This window comes from Trichoderma citrinoviride (assembly GCF_003025115.1).
Source record: "Trichoderma citrinoviride strain TUCIM 6016 unplaced genomic scaffold BBK36scaffold_7, whole genome shotgun sequence".
In the NCBI taxonomy this organism is placed as follows: domain Eukaryota; kingdom Fungi; phylum Ascomycota; class Sordariomycetes; order Hypocreales; family Hypocreaceae; genus Trichoderma; species Trichoderma citrinoviride.
In genome coordinates, this window is record NW_020194715.1 from 316,599 (window position 1) to 333,457 (window position 16,859).

A 16,859-nucleotide genomic window follows, 5' to 3' on the forward strand; every position below is an offset into this window, starting at 1 on the left:
TCCAGCTTTGAACTGGCAAATAAAAGATACTGCGGTAATATTTACTATCTAGGGCACTATGACTCTACGATAGTGGTGTTTACAACAACTGAAAACACCAAACAGAGGATCATGACACCCCCAATATCCCTCTATCCCCATCCTCCATCCTCCATTGAGTCCGCCTTCTGAAGCACAAATCGTCGCTCGATTGATATACGCAAGTTGCCCCCATACCTACCAATACACCATAATCCCATTGTTTTCTACTCCCTGTACAGTGTACACCATAACTCCATTCTTTTACCCATGCACCCAGATCTATGTCTAGCGATTCTTCCCCATCTATAATACAACCAGGAAATCCAAAACTCCGTAAAAACACCATCAGTGCCATCCAGCCTTGACAGCACTCTCCACAAACTTGTGCAGCGACTTCATCTCCGGCAGGTTCTGAATCTTTTCAAAGGCATTCTCCAGAAACTCCTGCTTGTCCATCGCCAGAGGCCGCAAGTGATTGTCCGCATCGGGGTGCTTGGCCATCAACTTCAAGGTCGAAAGCAAACTGGTGGCGGCATCGGCCACTTGTCCGTCAATCTCAAAAGCGTACGCACAGAACTGGTCCTCCCACACTTCCCCAACTGATAGCACTGCTGGGGGCGACAGTCCCATGAGCCTTCCAATGGCCATGGGCAGCTTGACGTCGACTTCCTCATTGGTAAAGTCTTCGTTCATATTGAGCTTGACCCCGATGTTGTGAATAGTCGCTCGGTCCATCTTGTCAAAGATGTGCGCCTTGTACAATGGTCCCACGAGAACCTTTTGTGATCTTTCACCTTTGCGCAGCTTCTGTAGGGACTCGAGGGCATCCCACCACCGCTCATGCGTCAAATCGGGCAGGCTAGCCAAAGTCTTCACAACCCATGCATAGAAAACGGAGTCTCCCCTCATCTTCAAAAAGTCGCGGTGAGTCAGTCGTCTTCCGTTGGGAGAAACCAGGCTAGGGTGAATATTGCGGCCCGCAAGGTAAACCGGTGGGTTGCTATCCGGGATATTGTCCTTGGAGAAGACACGACTGCCGACCTTGACCGCGCCTTGGTCGTCCCTGGTTCCGTCCACCTCGAGCGAGCCATCGATTCCGACGCGGATAATGACATCTGGGTGTACGACAATCACACCCGCCTTGGCCATCTCATACAGCAACTGGCGCTGTCTTCTCACGAAGGACTGCATTTCATGGGAGGTCAATTTCTTCATCAATGAGACTGGCGACTCCTTAGCAATGTCAAGAGACATTCTCCTCGCAGGTATCTTCTGTTTGGCTGGCGACTTTGGGGGTGTCAAGGGAGCCGGGGTAGCCGAACCAGCGCCCGGGCCGGATGGGAAAGCCGGCACAGTTGGATGAGAGGGAGAGTTGAGCAGAGATACTTTGGGCGAGTGAATCTCAAGCTCTGGACCAGCTGGCCGACTCGCTGTACGTGGCGGAGACGTTCGAGGTGGACGTCCCGATGATGCCGCTAGACTTCGAGTCACTGGCCTCGGTGCCTTGGGCACCTCCATGACGGACGATCCGGCAACTTCCATGTTGGCCGTGGTTTGGATATTTGGTCGAGAGGATCTCGACAGAACGATGTCCTTTGCTTCTCGGGGTTGACCAGTCTCCGATGTAGCCGTGGCGAGCGTGGAGCTGCAGAGCGTCTGTCGGTGGCTAAGAGACAGATGCTGTAAAGAGTGTATCACATCTAGTACAGTTAGAATATAATAGCTGAAAGAGGATGAGTACACCCAGAATATGACTTGCGAGAGCTGCAATAAAGAATACAGAGAGCAAATCGATGGGCGGATGCAAGGTGAAGAAACTGTGATAACGAGAGATGATGCAAAAACAAGGAAGGAAGAGTACCAAACATTGAGTCCAGGCAAGAGGAGAGGAAGGCTCGAGGATGGAAGGGACAACAGGGAGGTGCATTTGCCGTAGACACGGCAACACCGAGGAAGAGTTGTTGATAGTAATAGACAAGGAAGCCATCAAGGGCGGCGAGAACCTTGGAATTATCAAGGACTTACCCAGCAGATGGCTCAACTCGAATATTTTCTTGTGCTTCGGATCGCCGGCGTTTTCGGCGTTGGAATTGCCCAACAACTTCTGTGCTCCTGCTTAATTCGAGGACTCTCAGGGAAAATAGAAGGCAATGAGTGACTTGATCTTCTCATGCATATACAAAGTGATCAAGGCAAGGATATGGTAGGAGAGTAAGATGTCAACAAGGTGCTTCAAGAGAGAGACGACTGAAATATATACGCAGTCTTTGAGCAGAGGAGACATATTACTAACAGGAGAGAAATAAAAGCTTAAAACAAGGTTCGAAGCATCACCAATAGCCAAAGCCCTTTACAAGCCACACAAGCCTGACAAGGTTCGCTGCTTGCCCAAGACGGTGAGCTCGGGCACTTTAAGGGGTTAGTACAAGCAGATCCTCCAAGTCACGTACGCGAGGTCACATCAGAGGCTGTAGGATGGGTGAACATCTTCGCAAGAGCCGTGACCTTATGCCTGTTCAACCCTCTTGCCTCAGGGCTCCTCTTCGCTATCGAGAGCATAGATATACATGAGCTTTTCTCGCTCGACCTTCACCACGTCACCGGCCGTCTCGGGGCACCATAATCACAACGACCACAGGCTCGAGAGAGTGGCCCGCCATCGCCACGGACATGCGAGCCCAAACGTTTGATTCCTATCCAAGTAGACGCCCAATGCACCACGCCAGCGAACAGCCTGATAAGTAGCACGTGCAAATGCGTCTCCGGCATGCATAGCCAGAGGGAAAGCGCCGACCCACGATACGCTCCGCATAGATTGATTAAGTATGCGATAACTAGCCGCGCCGCATGCCCGGAAACAAACCCCGAAAAGCAAATGTTGTACACAAGAGCGAGTCGACTCTTAGGCGCCGGTGGCGCTGCTGTGGCGAGGGCGCTTGCGAACGCTGCCGGAGGAGGGATGCATCTTTTCGTTGCGCTCTCTCTTGAGCTTGTCGTCCAAAACACGGGCTGCGCAGGATTAGCTTTATGACGAAGATACAACAAGAGCTGGAGCAGCACTGTCAGGGAGAACATACTGAGAATATCGAAACCGAACTGGGGAAACTCCAAACACAGGGCCTTGAACTCGCCCTCGGCCTCGGACCGCAGCGTGTGTGACCGGGTCGCCCAGAAGTTGGCCACGGGGGCGCGGATGGTGGTGTCGTCGGGCGCCGTGTTGGCATAGACGTAGCGCGCGTATTCGATCTCGCCCTTGACCGTCGAGTTGATGCAGTGGATCTTGTTGGCGGCCAGCGTCTGCAGCGCGGCGACGCCCCATTTCTGCGCCAGCGTGTAGATCCTGGCGTGCTTGAGCAGCTGGATGCCCGAGTCGTCGATGGGCGGCACCGAGGGGTCGTGCTCGAGCGTCCGCTGGCCGGGGATCTTGCGCGGGAAGTACTCGCCCGTGTAGAGGAACTCGAGGAAGCAGCCGACGGCGTCCAAGTCCTCGTCGGGGAGGTCGATGTGGCGAGGCTGGGCGGTGCTCTGTTAGCTGGAGCGCAAGGCTGGCGAGCCGTGGCTTGTAAGGGGAGTGGAAAGCCGTACGCTACCGTCCTCGGCAAACTTGCTGCAGATGTCCTCAAAGTACGGGCTCCTGACGAGGAAGGCCTGGTGCGCCTGGAGCAGCGTGGGTTCCTCCTTGCCGACCATGAGCGTCACCACCGGGCTCATCAAGCTGCTGGCAAACGTCTTGCGCTCCTCCACGGGATCTGCCTCGGCGTCGACATCGTCTGCGGCCTCCATGGTCGCCGGCGGAGCGCGATCGCCGCTCTCTGTGGGATTCTCCGTCTCTGCCTGCGTGGACTGGTGGCCCTGGTCCATCTCGACGTCCTGCGTGCTGGCGTCCTCGGGGACTTTGTCGGCCTCGTCGGAAGGCATCGTGAACGCGATTGCACTCGAAGCGGCGGGATTCGGGGACTATAAAGCTAATAACTAGCTTAACCGTAGGCAGATTAAGCAGTGAATGAATGATGACGGAGCCCGCAGGAGGGAGCGCGGCGGTGGTGAAGCTACAAAGAGACTGGCGAGCTGTTGACGAAGACGGAAGTTAAGAGTCGCGACGCGTTCAGCTTGAGCTTACGAGGTACATGCTGTCCTTTGCTGCGTGGGTGGTGCGGGAGGTACCTGGCCTAACCGTGTGGATTGACTTGATGTGCACATTGTCACCTCTTGTTATCGTTGATGCATTGACGCATACGGCTGTCTAGATATGGGCAAAACAGCCATATGTGAACAGTGTTTGATAATCATTTTGGTAAAAAATGGATTCTCAGAGGCCAATTGTAACTTATTTATGTATTCTCGATATCGACATTCCATGCTTCAACTTCACAAGCTCACCACCACATCAAGCTTCAAACTTAACCACGATACCCGGCAGCAACTCCAAAAACGAAGGGCTCCCAACGCTCCCCTGAAAGGCCAGCTTAATCTTTGGTCCAATCTCCGAAGCCAGTGCGAGCGTATGTCGTGCCTTTGCCGAAGAGCTCGGGACGCTGAACCGCCACTCATCCTCTCCCCTCACGGCGCTGCCCACGTTGTGAATAGCATCGTGCACTTTCTTTAGGGCAGACAGCTGCTCCTCAGGCACGTTGAGCCGCAGTCGAGACACCCCGCGGGCGCCACTCGGATGCTGGGTCCGTGCCTTGTCCTCCTCGTACGGCACTCTGTTGCTTCGTGGAGTTCTGTCCAGGCACCAGAAGGGCAAGAAACCAGGCTCCGGCGCATGTCCATCCGCATCCTCGGGGGCACCAATCGCCCACTTCAAGACGACTCCATCCGGCCTCGTACGACCACCCGCCACAGGGTCCCTGTAGATGAATCCCGCGTCTGCATCCTTGACTCGTTGCTGCACGGCGGGAAAGTCGCTCTCGTGAGGCAGAGTGTAAGCCCAGTCGACAATCGTATTCTCCCGCTGGCGTCCCCATCTGTGCTTTGCTCGCTGCTCAGGGCTGATGCCCTCGGTGAAGGCGATGAGTTCGATGTAGACGCCGTCTTCGAAGAGAATCAGCTTATTGAACGTCTCGCCTCCAGCATGAGTCCCGCCAGGGCTGACGACGAAGAAGTCCTTGAGGCGGTCGGGCAGCTGGAGCAGGTCGCTGGCCGAGACGAGGATCACGATGTGGTCCAGCGTCGGCTGTGGTGAGTTGCTGTTTGGCTCTGACATGCTGGGCTGTCTGCAATGCTTCAATCGTTGTTAGAGCAAGAATCTTTCCTTCCGCCTCTTCCCTGGAGCTTCAGTTGATGCAAGCTCATGGTATAAGTAAGCCTGTTATGACGCCATGCGGGGAAGTCGGTACATGTGATAATGCGCCTTTCCTGGTGTTGAAGCTTGACCGTGATGCCAAATCAATGTCCATGGAGCCGATATCGGGCGTTTCTGTCCAGAATGGGAGAAAAGAATGATCATACCAACGATAGTTTTGTCTAATTGCTGAATCGTTGAACAAGTGAAGTGGTTCAATACGTGCCAATAAGACGCGGCTCGCCTCTTCTTCCGATAATAGGCCTACCCTGCAGTTACCATCATGAAGTGACGAAAACTGCATTCTTTTGCTCAGAAAAAGACCATGTGTTCTCAAGGTTGTTAACTAAGATGCGAGACTTGAAGGTTGGAGTCAAGTACTATGATAAGTGGCGTGTCGGTGCCATACGCAGGCGCATGCGTGGTCATAGTAGACGAGCCTCCCAGAATCACCCTTGAGAAGACGAAGGATAAGTGATTTCTTTCCCTCTCAGTAATCTGATCAAGTCAGTGAGTGACTGAACAGACACTCATTCATTCGTACCTGTCAGAGAGAACTGGCATTGGTGAATTAGAATGACATGGAGCTGGTCCGTCCCTGGCAAGTGATATGGCAGCTGGACAGATAAGACGGATCTCGGCCCCATCTCTCTCCCGTGCTCCCGATCTCATCGAAGAAACAAACTCCAGCTGTGCAGGTCCCACTTTGGCCTTGAAGATCGCAATGTTCGCTGAGCAGTGGGGGCGTTGATCAGGTACTGCCGTTACGCGAGGAGAGAGATGGACAGAGATGCACCGGCAAGACCGGATGCTCTTGTTACTTGGTTATCCTGTTCACCTCTATGTACTGCCAGGCCTCAACAACCCCAATGCAACAATTGGCTAAACAACAAGGAATCGTTCCTTTGCTCAGTCTATATGACGTACTCAGCGACTTTGCCATGCTCGCAATATGACGTGTAATGCTTCGTTCGTATTCTGGAAGAGATTCCCCGGCTGGGCTTTATGAATCGGGGCAAACCCTGTCAGTGGTACAAGTACCGCCAAGGTTCGGCGATCGATGTCTCTCTCCTCTTCACCTCTCGAGCGAATACTACTTTGGTCAAATACCGGCTGATGGGCTGTTACAGTTCTCTTATCTTGTTTCTCAAGATACGTAGTATTCCAATGGCATCTTGCCTCGAGAGTAGGCTGATCAGGACGTATCATCGGACGATGACAGCAACGTCCCGGACTTGATGCACAACAGCCAACTCGGGCTCATATGTCATCGTGCCTTGGTCGGCTCTCGATGGTCTCCTCGGCTGCAGCCTAGACGGGATACGAGACGGCATCATATTAAACCAGCTGCACGACGGCAAGCCAGGCATCAGTACTCGTGTAAGGCGGCAAGCGACTCTTCTCTCCCAACCTGCATTCCACCGTCATCGTAAGTTCGTTGCTGTGAACTTGTCGTCATCACATGCAGCTCGGCATCTCCATCTCGCCCCCCTGGCGAAATGCTTTGTCAAGTAATAGTGGGTGAGTACTTGCTTCGCCGGGTTGTAACAATGAACATGGATTCCCCCGCGCTGGATCACGGAACTGGCCCGCACTCACGATCGGAATGTGATGCCGTGTCGGGCTTCCTATCCGGGAATAGAGGCATGCAGATTGCAGATTGCCTTGGTTCAAGATCAGAACAAGGTGCAAGCTTTTGGCGAGTGGCCTGTTTCTGTTCCTGAAGCCTGTTGAATCACCGAGACCCAATTCTCCGTTCATTGATTCGATCCGGCAGCTGATGATGGCAGTTCACAGGGGCTGATGGGCGTCGAGTTGTCGTCTCGGCTCATTCCGTCCAGGCGGCTACACCCGCTTACACGTGGACTCGACATCAGAGGGACACAACGCCCATTTATACTCATGAGCCTCAACACAAAGCAATCTCGATCAAAGAGAAACCACACACAAACTCAAAGGTCTAGATAATTGCCATCTCACCCATTCACTCAACCTAATAGCCGGCTATTCACTCCCTTGTCCCATCTCGCGGTGACCGAAGCCAGCTGAACAGACGCTAACATACTAAACGTTGCGCGATATCCGCTTGACTGGGCCCTCGAAGGATGCTAGCGGCCCAAGAAGACTTTTCCTCGCCCGAGAGATTCCAAGCCCAGTCCCGATCGTTAGACTAATAAGTAGCAATGGTAGCCGTCCCCTTTCGAGCCAAGCTAATAATCAGGTTTCTTTTCTCTCTGGGCCTCGAAGCCTCGACATGCCCCTTGAATGGCTCAGCCGGGGAATCTCATTGGTGCCTGTGTTAGTGTCTGCATGTAAGTGTAGGTAGGATTCTGTGTATACGAGGTTTTGATCGCAACTCTATGCGAGGGTGAGGCCATGTTGACGCCCAACTGGCGTCGGTCTGCAGCTCGGGCCATCGGTTGCTTCCCCCTCGCATGAGATCGGCTCACGTTAGTATTCAGCTGCAGGAAACCAACCTCGAACCTCGTAAAAAAACAAGACGAGATCCTCGTTGTAGCAAGATCAAGACTCGCGTGGATGGACAAGGATTCATCCTCCAGCTGGCCCCCCTTTTCTGCCCCAATTCCGCCTAACCAAAGCTCCACCTCACCGTCTTGCTCGATGCTACATTCGGACCATCGCCGTCTAGGTGGGCCAATAATTCACAAGCGCAGCCCATCTTCTGATGGCTCTAGCTGATCATCGTGCAGGAAGAGCTGGTGTTGTCCAAGACTGAATACGAGGAGACTGCTGCGAGAGACTGCGAGGGATGCCATTGGGCTTCTCCTACCTACGTAGTGGGCTCGGGCAACAACAAGACAAAGAAGCCGAACAAAGAGCACTAGCAGCCAGCATGTAGTAATAGTAAACAAGGGGAATCCTCGTCGTCCCCGGATCTACTTGTCCGTTGTGCTGGCCGTCGTGCGTGTAGATATATATCCGTGGGGCTCGGCAGCTCCTCCTCCCCCGTAGCAGGTCATCCTCTCGTTTTTTCTTTCAGGGCTCAGTTCGACTTGTCCCCTTACGCTCGTTACAATGAGACAGTCTATCGGAGCCGTGAGCCTCTTGGCTCTTGCTCGCCTCGCGTCGGCAACCAATAGCAACTGCGATGGCAACTTCCCTTGCCAGGCGAGTGTCGATGTCATCTTCGCCTGTGCCACGGACTGCATCAGCTCTGCCGCTGTCACCCAAGCAGCCTGTCCTCCGGGAGACTATGCATGCCAATGCCGCCAAAAGGACATCATCCAGGGTGCGGCCAGCAACTGCATTATCGGCAGCTGTGGCTTTGGAACAGGTTCGTATCTGATGAGCCAGTATCTGGTCCTCGTTACCTATGCTAAGTGGCCTCTATAGCCGTCTCTGTTCTGGACCAGGTTGATGACCTGTGCAACTGTGTCGCAAACAACCCCCCGAGTGCTTGCACAACCAGTACGGCGTCTACTTCAACGTCAAAAACTATCGTCGTGACTCCCCCGCCTACTACGACTCAGCCTCCGACTACTTTTGAGGAAGACTGCGAGACAACTTCGTCGCCGGAGACTACCCAGCCTCCTACCACCACTTCGGAAGAGGATTGCGAGACGACAACTCAGCCTCCGATTACCACGCCTTACCCTCCTCCAGTCACTACCACGCAGCCCCCGACTACCACTTCAGAGGAAGACTGTGAGACAACGACGGAGCAGGCCACTACTACGCAGCCTCCCACAACTACCTCGGAAGAAGAGTGCACAACCACTGAGCAAGCTACCACCACTCAGCCTCCCACCACTACTTCTGAAGAGGAGTGCACGACGACTACCGAGTCTAGCACGACCACCTCTGAGGAAGAGTGCACGACAACCGCTGAGTCTACTACTACCACCACTACTTCAGAAGAAGAGTGCACGACAACCACGCAGCCAGTCACCACACAGCCTCCTACTACTACTTCTGAGGAGGAGTGCACGACAACTACCGAGGCTACCACCACCACAACAACTTCAGAAGAAGAGTGCACGACAACCACGGAGTCTACCACCAGCACAACTACTTCCGAAGAGGAATGCACCACGACTTCCATCCCCACAAGCACTACTTTGACGACGATCGTGATCAAGACTACCACCAAAGTGCTGACCACCACTGAGGCTACTACGACTTCGGAGGAGACGACTACGCCCTGCCCGGAGACGACGACTACGGAGACGATCACAGAGGAGACGACTGTGCCCTGCACCACCGAGACAGAGACTCCTCCCCCTCCCCCTCAGACAACCACGGAAACGATCACGGAAGAGACGACTGTGCCTTGCACCACTGAGACTGAGACTCCCCCTCCTCCTCCTCAGACGACAACAGAGACAATTACAGAAGAGACGACTGTGCCCTGCACCACCGAGACGGAGACTCCCCCTCCTTCTCCCCAGACGACCACGGAAACGATCACGGAAGAGACTACTGTGCCTTGCACTACCGAGACTGAGATTCCTCCTCCTCCTCCTCAGACGACGACCACTCCTAGCGTTCCCAGCACGACCACCAGCCCCGCAGGTTCCCAGTCTCAGCCTGCTGGAAGCTCGACCTACGGACCGCCTCCCACAACCACGGCCCCTGGAACCACCGCTCCTGCAACCACGGCATCGATCACAAGCTGCCAGCCTGTGCCCATCAAGACCTGCAACTCCGTCGCCAGCTCGGCTGTTCCCTCATGCGCTCAAGCATGCTTCACGTCGGCTGCCCCGGGCGTCGGCTGCGACGTTAACGACTATGAGTGCCAGTGCAAGCCTGAGGCCCAGGCCAGCTTGACCCAGCTGCTCGTGCCCTGCGTCGCCACTCGTTGTCCCGCTGCCTCTCTGCAGGCCGTCATCACGGGAGCCAGCTCAGGTAAGAATTGTCCCCCGTTCTCCATGTGGATTGCCCTACTCATGAGCTGTTATGTTGACATTGCTTTCTTCTAGTCTGCGCCTGTGCCAGCGCCTCACCCACGCTCTTTGCCCCTGGAACCTGCCAGACCAGCAGCCCTCCTGCTCCCCCTGGCGGCAGCAGCAGCCCCAGCAGCAGCCCGGCCATCCCAAGCAGCTCTACCACCCCGGAAGTTCCCATCAGCTCCGGCGGCAATGGCGGAAGCCCCCCTGGTTCTCCCACGGGCGGAAGCGGAAGCCCAACTACCGCACAGCCCACTGGCGAATCTAGCTCACAGCCCGCTGTAATTGTTCCGGAGACGACCAGCCTTATCACAGAGACAACTACTAATGGAGGAGGAAGCCAGCCTACCAGCCCCCCTACTCTTCCCCCGAGCGCTGGTTCTCGGTTGGAGATGAGCGTCATTGCTGGCGTATTTGCCGCCACCTGGGCGATTGCAATTCTGCTGTGATTGCCTTAGTCGGGACTGTAATTAGCTTGCAGGTTGATGAGATGTAAATGATATTGCCTTTTCATGTTGATATAGTTTGGACAAAAATGTGTGATTGGTACATTCATGAAGTGGAAGTTGTTTGAGATGACACTCTTCGTATGTTGTCAATGAAGAGTGAATTGATGAACGATCAGTCAGGCCGGTAGTGAACTCTTAGAATTGACTTCCAGATGCGCATAATCGGTCTTTGATGGAAATGTTCTGTGAAATTGAAGAATGAAGTGAGGCTCAAAAATGGCTGTAGTATCGATGAGGGACGGGAGATGCGATAAAAAATCTCCACCGGTTTCATGTGGATCCGGCCTCAACCTCGATATTTCAACTCACGGCTCACACATATACTCTCTCATAGAACCTCTCACAGCATCACACAAAATCACACAATAATAAGATTCACAATGACTTCACAAGACCAAACCTCCTCCTCACCAGACGTGGAAGCCCAGCAGCGCACTGCCCACGTCAACCAGCTCTCAACCTGGCTCCTCCAAAACAGCACAATCTACAACATCTTCCTCACCGGCATCACCCACACGTCCGTCACCCGCGGCGCCGTCACCAGCCGCCTGACGCTGACGCCGGCGCACCTCAACTCCAAGGGCGGGCTGCACGGCGCCGTGTCCGCGGCCTTTATCGACTTCACGACGGGGCTGGCCATCGCGTCGGTCGACCTCCGGGAGAAGACGGGCGCGAGCGTCGACATGCACATCAGCTACCTCAGCAGCGCGGCGGGGGCCGGTGACGAGGTCGAGATTGTGGCGACGGCGGAAAAGGTCGGCGGGTCGATGGCGTTTGTGACGATTCTGATATCCAAGGTGGAGGTTGTGGATGGGGAGGAGAGGAGGACGATTGTGACCAAGGGGCATCATACCAAGTTTGTGAGGCAGGGCGGGAAGAAGAGCGAGGGGGAGGTGAAGAATTAGACGTTGCTGACGGCATCTGGAGTTTTCATGATGGTGATAGATCTATAGATTGGATGGATATGGATACAAGGCGCGCCTTTGAGAGACTTTTGCCGTGGACTGCCTCTTTCCTGGATATGATGCCTTACACACGCACGGCTCTCGCCCCGGCATTGACGTGCGGTTAAACAATAGCCGAAGAAACACACACTGTCCCAACTTGTCGTCGGAAAGGCGCAGATGCTCCTCCACTTGACTCACGCCGAATCTCGTTGCAGAAGCCGATTACTAGAAAACATGGACCCCGCCGCGGTGAAGAAGCCGGACGCTAGGAGTGTGGGGGACACGGATCGCGGATCCTGCAAAGCTGGGGATATTTTAAGCTTCAAGTACCTTGTTCCGTGGTGTTGAGGTTGGGCTGAGAGTGTCAAACCTCCCTTTTGCTTGCTCAATTACTCGGCCATCTAGTCAAATAAAGGCAAAATATCGAAATGAGTGCGACGGAAACAACAACTGCGGTGGAATACCTTCAGCCAAGATACTCTCCTCGAATAACCGGCCGCGATGACGCAGCTGAACGAGGACAGCCCGACATTGAGCTCTCGCAGCTCAGCTCCCAGCCTCACAACGACCATGAAACGACACCCAACAGAGCCGAACCCATCACACAAGAACTGAAACCCGTCGACCGCGGCCGCGATGCCTGGTGCACTCTTCTCGGCGCATTTGCCTTTGACGCCCTATTCTGGGGTACTGCCATCATCCCTCCCTCTCCCCATCGACCTCCCCCAAAGCACAGCTAATCAATCCCCGGCAAAGGCTTCCCGGGCTGCTACGGTGTTTTCCAGCGATACTACTCCTCCGTCCCCGCCTTCCAGCCCGACTCCCCGCGCATCCCCGTCGTCGGCGTCCTCTCCACGGGCTTCTACTACTTCGGCTCCCCCTTCTCCGCCATGCTGGCGACCAAGTTCCCCCGGTACCAGCGGCAGCAGATATACCTCGGCTGGGTCCTGAGCATCACCGGCCTCTTGTCCGCGTCGTTCACGTCGTCCGTGAATGGCCTCATCGCTACGCAGGGGGCGCTGTATGGGCTTGGCTTTGTGCTCATTTCGATGCCCATTGTGAGCATGGTGAATGAGTGGTGGGTGGCGCGCAAGGGCATGGCGTTTGGACTCATCTCTGCGTCTTCGGGCGCGACTGGTGCTGTGCTTCCGTTCATCATCGATGCTCTTCTGCGTCGGTACGGATATAAAATCACCTTGCGAGCTTGTGCCGTTGCCATGGCGGTTTTGACTGCTCCCTTGCTGCCGCTATTCAAGGCCCGATTGCCAGCCTCAGACCAGGCCAATTTGGCGAGGATCAACTGGGATTTCCTCAAGAAGCCTCTCTTCTGGATCTACGGCTCGGCGGTCCTCGTCCAGGGCATCGGCTTCTTCTTCCCCGTCGTCTTCTTGCCCTCGTACGCCTCCCTCTTCGACATTTCCTCCACCAAAGGCGCTCTTCTGGTGTCCCTCATGTCCATCGCCCAGGTTCTAGGCCAATTCGCCTTTGGCTACCTCTCAGACAAGAGCCTCCCTGTCAGCTTGCTCATCACAACATGCTGCGCCTTTGCAGCGACCGCCTCATTCACCTTCTGGGGCCTGGCCAAGTCACTCCCGCTGCTTGCCATCTTCAGCTGCATCTACGGCTTCTTCGCCTTCGGGTTCGGCACCATGCGTGTGGCCATGGGGCGCGCAGTCAGCGACGACCCGTCGACTGTGTTTGCGACGTATGCCATCTTTGTTTTTCTGATGGGCGTGGGGAACATCTTGGTTGGGCCGCTGAGCGCGGAGCTGATGGCGCCGAGGGAGGCCGTTCGGGAGCAGTATGCGGGCAATAAGTATGAGCCCATGGTTATTCTGACGGGGGTGACGTCTTTCTTTGCGGCTTTGATTGTGCTGGCGTGGCATGGCGGCAAGGTTCTGTTGAAATAGTTGGCATATGTCTGTAGCTGCCCTTGGCTAAGCCAAGTAACGTGTATTAGGGTCCTGCTTTCACTCACCGTGAGCCTTTGCAAACTGAGTCTGATTTTGTACGACGAATTCACCCAACCTTGGTTATCTCAGCCATCGATGAGGCCAAGTGGTGTTGTTGCCTTCGAAAAGAGCGTGGGAAGCAATCGGTACCTGGTTTAAGGAGCACATCTCGGTCTCTCAAAGGTACACCTTGCATCTTCGACTCTTGGCCTTTGCACTCCCCACGTCTTTCCACTTCTCGTCTGTTCCGTTACGAAGCACCATTCACTTCTCATTTTGTTCTTTCACCTTCATCCATCCATCTCCTCTCTCTCTCTTCTCTTGCCCTTGTGTTCTTTGCATCTTACTTATCTTACTTCGTACTCTCTCCGCATTACGAAGAAAGAACTCAACGATAACCTATCTGTCAACTTTTCGCTTCCTTCTTCCCACTTCCAACGTCACCTCTCAGAGATTTTCCTCAATATCGAGACATATCACCGAACTGCGATCTGAAATCATGTCTGACACTTCGCAAACTTACGAAGAAGAAGGCAACGGAGACTTGGTCTTCCTGGATTATAAAGGGGATTTCTCTGCGGCGAAAAGCATAAATATGATCCAATACAATGATGTTAAGCGCTTTCGAGGGGTCGGTCCTCTGCAACGGGGCGACCGCATATTATTCGTTGATGAGCATGGCATTACGAACCGTGCTTATGGCATGCCAAAAAGGCCTACTGTTCGACGCACACAAGAGATCTTCTGGGGTACTGGCGCGGAAGCCAGAGTTGCTTGGCTTCTCATTGACAGAGCACCAACCATAAAGCACGAGGTCTGGATTGTGACGCAACAGAAGCTCCATGGATTTGCTCCGCACCCAAACCACACTCCGACTGTTATTGCTCTCATAAGATCCGCAACTCTGAAAGAACGCCAAGTTTGGCAATGTATGGTCACCCTTGGGTCATCACTGACCCTTGAGTTGATTGCGGCTCTTGACATTGAAGTTATTGTGGGATATGTGTGCTCTTTGGCTGGCATTGCCCCCGGTGAAGACGATCCTATTCTGGCACTTGAGAAGCTACACTACGATCTGAGCGACGATGTGGTGTTGCTACGCAGAATTCAGCAGAGAATTAGGATGCTCAGCGGTGGACCGGAGGCAGAGGCCGCTGTTGGCATTCTCCCCGAAATCGGCATCCAAGGGCACCTAGATCGCTTCAAGCAAGTATGGGCCGCCATCATTTCGAAGCTCTCTCCCGGACGACTGGCCGATGAGATGGAATTCTATGCCGATGTGATGGAAAAACAATGTCGACGAAGACGAGCGATATGCCCCCCAAGATGCTAAACAATGGGCAATTTAGCACGGTTACATGAACTTGTCTGCCCTGATGTGAGGTTGCTCAGGAAGGCCGGTGAAGGATACGACTCTATTTGGGGAGGGGACAATCAGCATTCAGACTTGGGTTTAGTTGTGCTCGGGCTGATTTCGATGGTTTGGCATGATTCTTTTGCTGGATGGTGGGCAGACTCGCGTTGGTTTGCGATGAGGCCATGGCAGCTCTCATATTCGGAATCGTCGGGACTGGACTTTGCTATTTCTATACACCCCAGCCGCCAGGTACTTGGTCAATCAAAAGTGTGGTACGGAACTGATGTTTCTCGTGATGCGTGAATGGGCTAGACATAGGCTGAACCCGAAGGCATCCCTTTGAAACCGGTAACTGAGTGTCTTCATAGAGCTCACTGGAGGCCTTGGCAGCTCTACTGGACGTTTGAGAGGGTTGAACTTGCATTTCCAATTTGGGTATATGTTGTAAATTTGCTCGACTCCTTGTAGCTTAAAAAGTCTCTCACTGTCGTCTACAGCCGTCCTGCTTGGCCGCATGTCGAGAGCCTTGTCTGCTGCTGTAGTCTCCTGGAGTGGCTGTTCCTGAAAGAATGAAAGAAACAAAGAAGCGATCCGAGACGTTGGCTGGTGCTGCTAGTGAACCATTTCAATTAATTGATGATGATATCAACCAACTGCGATCAGATGGCTATAGGGATGGTGAAGTGATGTCTGGCGCAAGGTTGACGTCGATATTGCTGGACATGTCGATGTAGTACACTGCAAAAGGCGCTGGAATGGCATGCTCACTGGACATGCCGCTGAATCGTGAGCGTCCAGCAGAAAGAAGCCTGAGTACAGGCTGACACAGAGTCAGTCTGTCGAGCAAATGCGCAATGAGGGCAGTCAATGGAAGACGGAGAGTAGACTCTCTGCTGTCTGTCAGTCTCTGGATTGACTTGATCGCGACAGCTCTCTGTCTCGTGAATCAGATTCATGTCTCGAGCCTCTTTGGGTTCTCCCACTAGAAGTACTGAGTACTTGGCGCCTCAAGTCCCTTCCCGTTCCTCCTTCCCTGTCGCTATCATTGGAATACGCACCTCCGCTAAGCTTCAAGAGACATAAACGCTGTGTCATGCTGTCGCCAAAAGTGGCAAGTCTCGCCCAAGCCCCCTGCAAAGTTTGCGGAACCAACAGCGGACGGCTCCTGCCCTAACACGGGACCAGCCCTGGTCGCCACAATTCTGCGCGTCTTTCCTGCCCAGACTTTTCCCTCTCTTCTTTCCCTTCTTTTCTCCTCCTTCATCATCACCGTATCATGTGTCGTTCGTTTCGTTGCTTTCTTTCCCTCTCTTTGCATCTTCATCCGCATCTCCCTCTCGGTCTTTGCATCTCGACATTTCAATTGCATCATCTCTGCAGAGTCGGCCACTTGCCGACCGGCACAGGCACAGACCGCAGAGTACATCCGAAAAGTACCCGACGGCAGCACCGGGCGCCCCGGAAAATCATACCTCCGCTATACTGTAGACGGATTAGCTTTATAGGCGGGGTTCTCGCTAGCTCATGTCAACAGCGCATCCTTGAATGGTGCAGTGGTTTGTTCTTGGCACTCGTCTTAGGCTATCAAGTACTGGGTACGAACGTAAGAGGTATCACTGTGGAAATGGTTCCTTTGGCTCCTCGTTCGACCACTGCCCGTTGCAAGGTTTGTGACGCCCCATGTCGTGCAAACGCTGCAACCAAACCTACGGGTGGTTGGCCGGAGGCGCATGGGTGCTATTTTTTGTTTTTTTGATGTTTTTTTAATGTTTTTTTGTGATGTTTTGTGATGCTTTTTGATGCTTTGATGGTGGTGGTGTCTCGGCCCTTTTTGGTGTGATCGGGATGTGGCGGTTCATGTGCAACTGGACATGGGACATGC

General features: G+C 53.9%; 7 protein-coding genes across 7 annotated transcripts; 4 read left to right on the forward strand and 3 right to left on the reverse strand.

Annotated features, from left to right (window-relative positions):
• Nucleotides 1-366: 366 nt before the first annotated feature.
• BBK36DRAFT_1168798 (hypothetical protein) lies at nt 367-1,539 on the reverse strand (the record flags this gene model as incomplete). Its single annotated transcript, XM_024895229.1, has 1 exon — nt 367-1,539. One exon carries the CDS (start codon nt 1,537-1,539, stop codon nt 367-369), a length of 1,173 nt encoding a protein of 390 aa, XP_024749497.1.
• Nucleotides 1,540-2,923: 1,384 nt separating this feature from the next.
• On the reverse strand, nt 2,924-3,804 carry BBK36DRAFT_1168799 (hypothetical protein; the record flags this gene model as incomplete). Its single annotated transcript, XM_024895230.1, has 3 exons — nt 2,924-3,030; nt 3,099-3,534; nt 3,607-3,804. 3 exons carry the CDS (start codon nt 3,802-3,804, stop codon nt 2,924-2,926), a joined length of 741 nt encoding a protein of 246 aa, XP_024749498.1.
• A 604-nt stretch (nt 3,805-4,408) lies between these two features.
• On the reverse strand, nt 4,409-5,227 carry BBK36DRAFT_1159232 (hypothetical protein; the record flags this gene model as incomplete). The annotated part of the gene is made up of 1 exon (XM_024894179.1): nt 4,409-5,227. The coding sequence occupies one exon, from the start codon at nt 5,225-5,227 to the stop codon at nt 4,409-4,411; it is 819 nt and encodes a 272-aa protein (XP_024749499.1).
• Nucleotides 5,228-9,978: 4,751 nt separating this feature from the next.
• On the forward strand, nt 9,979-10,245 carry BBK36DRAFT_1119830 (hypothetical protein; the record flags this gene model as incomplete). Its single annotated transcript, XM_024890629.1, has 1 exon — nt 9,979-10,245. A coding segment is annotated over one exon (267 nt), but the record flags the coding sequence as incomplete, so codon positions are not given.
• An 851-nt stretch (nt 10,246-11,096) lies between these two features.
• On the forward strand, nt 11,097-11,630 carry BBK36DRAFT_1135326 (Thioesterase/thiol ester dehydrase-isomerase). Its single transcript, XM_024892604.1, has one exon. The coding sequence runs from the start codon at nt 11,102-11,104 to the stop codon at nt 11,624-11,626; it is 525 nt and encodes a 174-aa protein (XP_024749501.1). The 5' UTR covers nt 11,097-11,101; the 3' UTR covers nt 11,627-11,630.
• Nucleotides 11,631-12,096: 466 nt separating this feature from the next.
• On the forward strand, nt 12,097-13,578 carry BBK36DRAFT_1200280 (MFS general substrate transporter; the record flags this gene model as incomplete). The annotated part of the gene is made up of 2 exons (XM_024897126.1): nt 12,097-12,355; nt 12,425-13,578. The coding sequence occupies 2 exons, from the start codon at nt 12,097-12,099 to the stop codon at nt 13,576-13,578; spliced, it is 1,413 nt and encodes a 470-aa protein (XP_024749502.1).
• Nucleotides 13,579-14,119: 541 nt separating this feature from the next.
• Nucleotides 14,120-14,920, forward strand: BBK36DRAFT_1095355 (hypothetical protein; the record flags this gene model as incomplete). Its single annotated transcript, XM_024889075.1, has 1 exon — nt 14,120-14,920. A coding segment is annotated over one exon (801 nt), but the record flags the coding sequence as incomplete, so codon positions are not given.
• Between the last annotated feature and the right edge of the window lie 1,939 nt (nt 14,921-16,859).

What these genes read in the sequence shown, in the direction of transcription:
- BBK36DRAFT_1135326 (XM_024892604.1), top strand. Translation starts at nt 11,102, where the DNA reads ATGACTTCACAAGACCAAACCTCCTCCTCACCAGACGTGGAAGCCCAG.